General features: G+C 50.8%; 1 protein-coding gene across 1 annotated transcript; it reads left to right on the top strand.

Annotated features, from left to right (window-relative positions):
* The first annotated feature begins 805 nt into the window (after window positions 1-805).
* On the top strand, window positions 806-2,843 carry sstr1 (somatostatin receptor 1). Its single transcript, XM_033027123.1, has one exon. It carries the CDS (start codon window positions 1,596-1,598, stop codon window positions 2,736-2,738), a length of 1,143 nt encoding a protein of 380 aa, XP_032883014.1. The 5' UTR covers window positions 806-1,595; the 3' UTR covers window positions 2,739-2,843.
* The last annotated feature ends 783 nt before the right edge of the window (window positions 2,844-3,626 follow it).

Genomic DNA, 3,626 nt, shown 5'->3' with positions numbered 1-3,626 from the left:
CAAAGACAGGTTAATTGCCATCTGTGGATTGCCTCTAGTGTGTAGTCAGTGGATGAAAAGGTGGGATAGCATAGAACACGTGTGAAAGAGTGTGAGAAGGAACTGCAGATGCTGGTTTAAACCGGAGATAGGCACAAAATGCTGGAGTAACTCAGCGGGACAGGCAGTATCTCTGGAGAGAAGGAATGGGTGACGTTTCGGGTCGAGACTTCCGCAGAGATCGTTCCCTCCGCAACTCCCTGGTTAACTCATCCCTTCCCACACAAGCCACCCCCTCCCCAGGTACCTTCCCCTGCAACCGCAGAAGATGCAACACCTATCCCTATACCTCCTCCCTCGACTCTGTCCATGGACCCCGACAGTCCTTTCAGGTTAGGCAGAGGTTCACTTGCACTTCCTCCAACCTCATCTACTGTATCCGTTGTTCAAGATATGGACTCTTATACATCGGCGAGACAAAACGCAGATCATTTCGCCGAACACCTTCGCTCAGCCCGCGTGAACTAACCTGATCTCCCGGTTGCTGGACACTTTAATTTTCCTTCCCATTCCTACACACACCTTTCTGTCCTCGGTCTCCTCCATTGTCATAGTGAGGCTAAACGCAAATTGGAGGAACATCATCTCATATTTCGCTTGGGCAGCTTACAGCCCAGTGGGCTGAATATTGTTTTTCTCACTTCAGGTAGCCCTGTATTCCCTCTCTCTCTATCCCGCCCCCACCCAAGTCGCACTAGCTTCTCATTTTCACCCTTCAAACAGCTTACAACGGCCTGTTTCCTTTATTATCGTTACTTTTTTGCATCTCTTTCATTCATTGTTCTTTATCTCTCCACATCACCGTCTATATCTCTCCTTTCCCTTATCCCTAACCAGTCTGAAGAAGGGTCTCGACCCGAAACTGTTTTTATTAATGGCCATCTTAGGCTCTGGACAAATCCTGTTGGCCGGAAATAGATTGCAGCATTTCCAAAGTGCAGTAGATTATTCTGATCGTGCAGTCATCTAGTTTAATTTTGCGCACTTACATTTCCCTCAGAACTGCCTTTGTGGAATGTAAGCATCGCAGAGACAGTCGGCTGCGTGTACGATGTGGTTTAGTTGCCATGTAATCTGTGACAGACTACACACGTGAGCTGTGCACCAATACCTGAGGAAACCGGAGAGATGAGTCCTGTGACTGACTGTTTGCATAAAGCTACACACACTGTCGCTCGCTCGCTCGCACCAAGTCTGCTGCACAATAGTACCTCGGCCGCCGGATCCTCGCAGATCTCCGCTCTCCGAACCTGCGTTTGGCAGGATGTCATGTCTGCCCTTGCCCGAGGGCGCATCGACCCGGAACGTCACCCACTCCTTCTCTCCAGAGATGCTGCCTGTCCCACTGAGTTACTCCAACATGTTGTGTCTATCTTCTGCGCTGTGAGGATCTGCGGGTCGCCGCCGCTGACGTCCGGTTGTTGTTAATCCATCCTCTCTGGCAGACACATACAGGGGCGAGGGGGTCGGGGCGCTGCACCGGGACGCTTGGCTCCGGACTTTCCCCAGACATTCGCGCAGGAGCCGGAACCAATACAAGCAGCGAGCTCCGGGAGATGCTGGTGGGATTGAAAAGGAAAACCTTTACGTTAGTCTTCGAGAACATGTTGCCCAATGCCTCTGGCAACCCGGGCGATGCCATGAACTGCGCTAACTCAACACTCAACGGGACTGCAAGCGGCGCCTTCAGCCACACGATCTTTATCTCGTTCATTTACTCGGTCGTGTGCTTCGTCGGGCTGTGCGGGAACTCCCTGGTCATCTACGTGATCCTGAGGTACGCCAAAATGAAGACAGCAACCAACATCTACATCTTAAACCTGGCTATTGCCGACGAACTGTTCATGCTGAGCGTGCCCTTCCTGGTGACGGCCACACTGCTGGATCACTGGCCCTTCGGCTCGTTGCTCTGCCGGCTGGTGCTCAGTGTGGACGCCGTCAACATGTTCACCAGCATCTACTGCCTCACTGTCCTCAGCGCGGACAGGTACATCGCGGTGGTGCACCCCATCAAAGCGGCCAGCTACAGGAGACCCACCATAGCCAAAGCTGTCAACCTGGCGGTGTGGCTGCTGTCCACGCTGGTGATCTTGCCCTTCATCATATTTGCGGACACGGCCCCCAACCCCGACGGCTCCGTGGTCTGCAACATGCAGATGCCAAAACCCGACAGGCAGTGGCTGGAAGTGTTCGTGGTCTATACGTTCCTCATGGGCTTTCTCATTCCCGTCGTGGCTATCTGTCTGTGCTACATCCTCATCATTGTCAAAATGAGGGCGGTGGCTCTCAAAGCCGGCTGGCAACAGCGGAAGAAGTCGGAGAGGAAGATCACCTTAATGGTGATGATGGTGGTCACCGTGTTTGTGATGTGCTGGATGCCATTTTACATCGTACAGTTGGTGAAGATATTTCTGGGGCGACAAAATCTGACCGTCAGCCAGCTGGTGGTGGTCTTAGGTTACGCCAACAGCTGTGCCAACCCTATTCTCTACGGCTTTCTGTCGGACAACTTCAAGCGATCGTTCCAGAGAATCCTGTGCCTGCGATGGATGGACAATGTTGCAGAGGAGCCCATGGATTACTATGCCACGGCCCTCAAAAGCAGACCATACAGCGCGGAGGAATTCCAACAGGACCCGATGGAGTCAGAGAGTGTGTACCGCAATGGTACCTGTACCTCAAGAACCACCACCCTCTGAGTACTCGCGGGTCAGCTACGCCAATTCAACAAAGATGCTGCCCTCCGCCTTGGTGGTCGGAGTAATGGGACAGATTTCTGACGTCTATTATGATTTCTGGTCGCTTTGCCCGCTCTCTTGCTTTAGATTGTGAAGATAACAGTTTCTGTTTAACAAGGCTGCGATTTGGAATGTCCGGTGGCGGTTCTTTTTCCACGAAACTTTCCCTTAATTCAGTTTAAGCTTAATTCAGTAGAAAAACATCTGTCGCGTTTGAACCACGCTGCAAGCCTTGTGTTGTTGTTGGCAACACGCAATGTTCATTTAAAAAATGTTTCTGTACAGGGTTGCGGGCTTCTTAAAGAGTCTTGTCAGTGCTGTAAAATTTAAAGTCATTTGAAACTCTCTGCGTTCATTTCGCATCGTCCTGTCGCTGCGCTTAGTTTGACATCGACGGTCCCTAAAAGTAATCAGTTAGTGAAAGTCAGGTTGTAATATCTGATGCTGCTGGAAAGGCAGCGTCAATCTGCCAGCCTGCCTCGTTTCGTCAAATGAATGAAAGATTCTTATTGCATCGCCCTTGAAATGGAGGTTATTTAGGCGATTACGTTTTTATTGCGACACTCCATACATATTAATTGGAGAAATGTAGCTTTGGTGAGCAAGAGGTCAACCAGTCAAATGATTGTTATTACTGTTCTTCGTTTTCATCAAATGAGAAGCCGTTCAGGGAGACTCAAGAAACTGCAGATGCTGGACACTTGATTGCCAGAAGAACCAAGCGGGTCGGGCAGCATCTGAAGAAGGATCCTGGCCCGAAACGTAGTCCGTTCATTCCCTCCACAGATGCTGCCTAACCCGCTGAGTTCTTCCAGCACTGTGTTTTGCTCGGGAAGCCATGCCTGACAG

This window comes from Amblyraja radiata, chromosome 9 (genome assembly GCF_010909765.2).
Source record: "Amblyraja radiata isolate CabotCenter1 chromosome 9, sAmbRad1.1.pri, whole genome shotgun sequence".
NCBI lineage: Eukaryota > Metazoa > Chordata > Chondrichthyes > Rajiformes > Rajidae > Amblyraja > Amblyraja radiata.
This window is presented reverse-complemented; position numbering and strand designations above follow the sequence as displayed.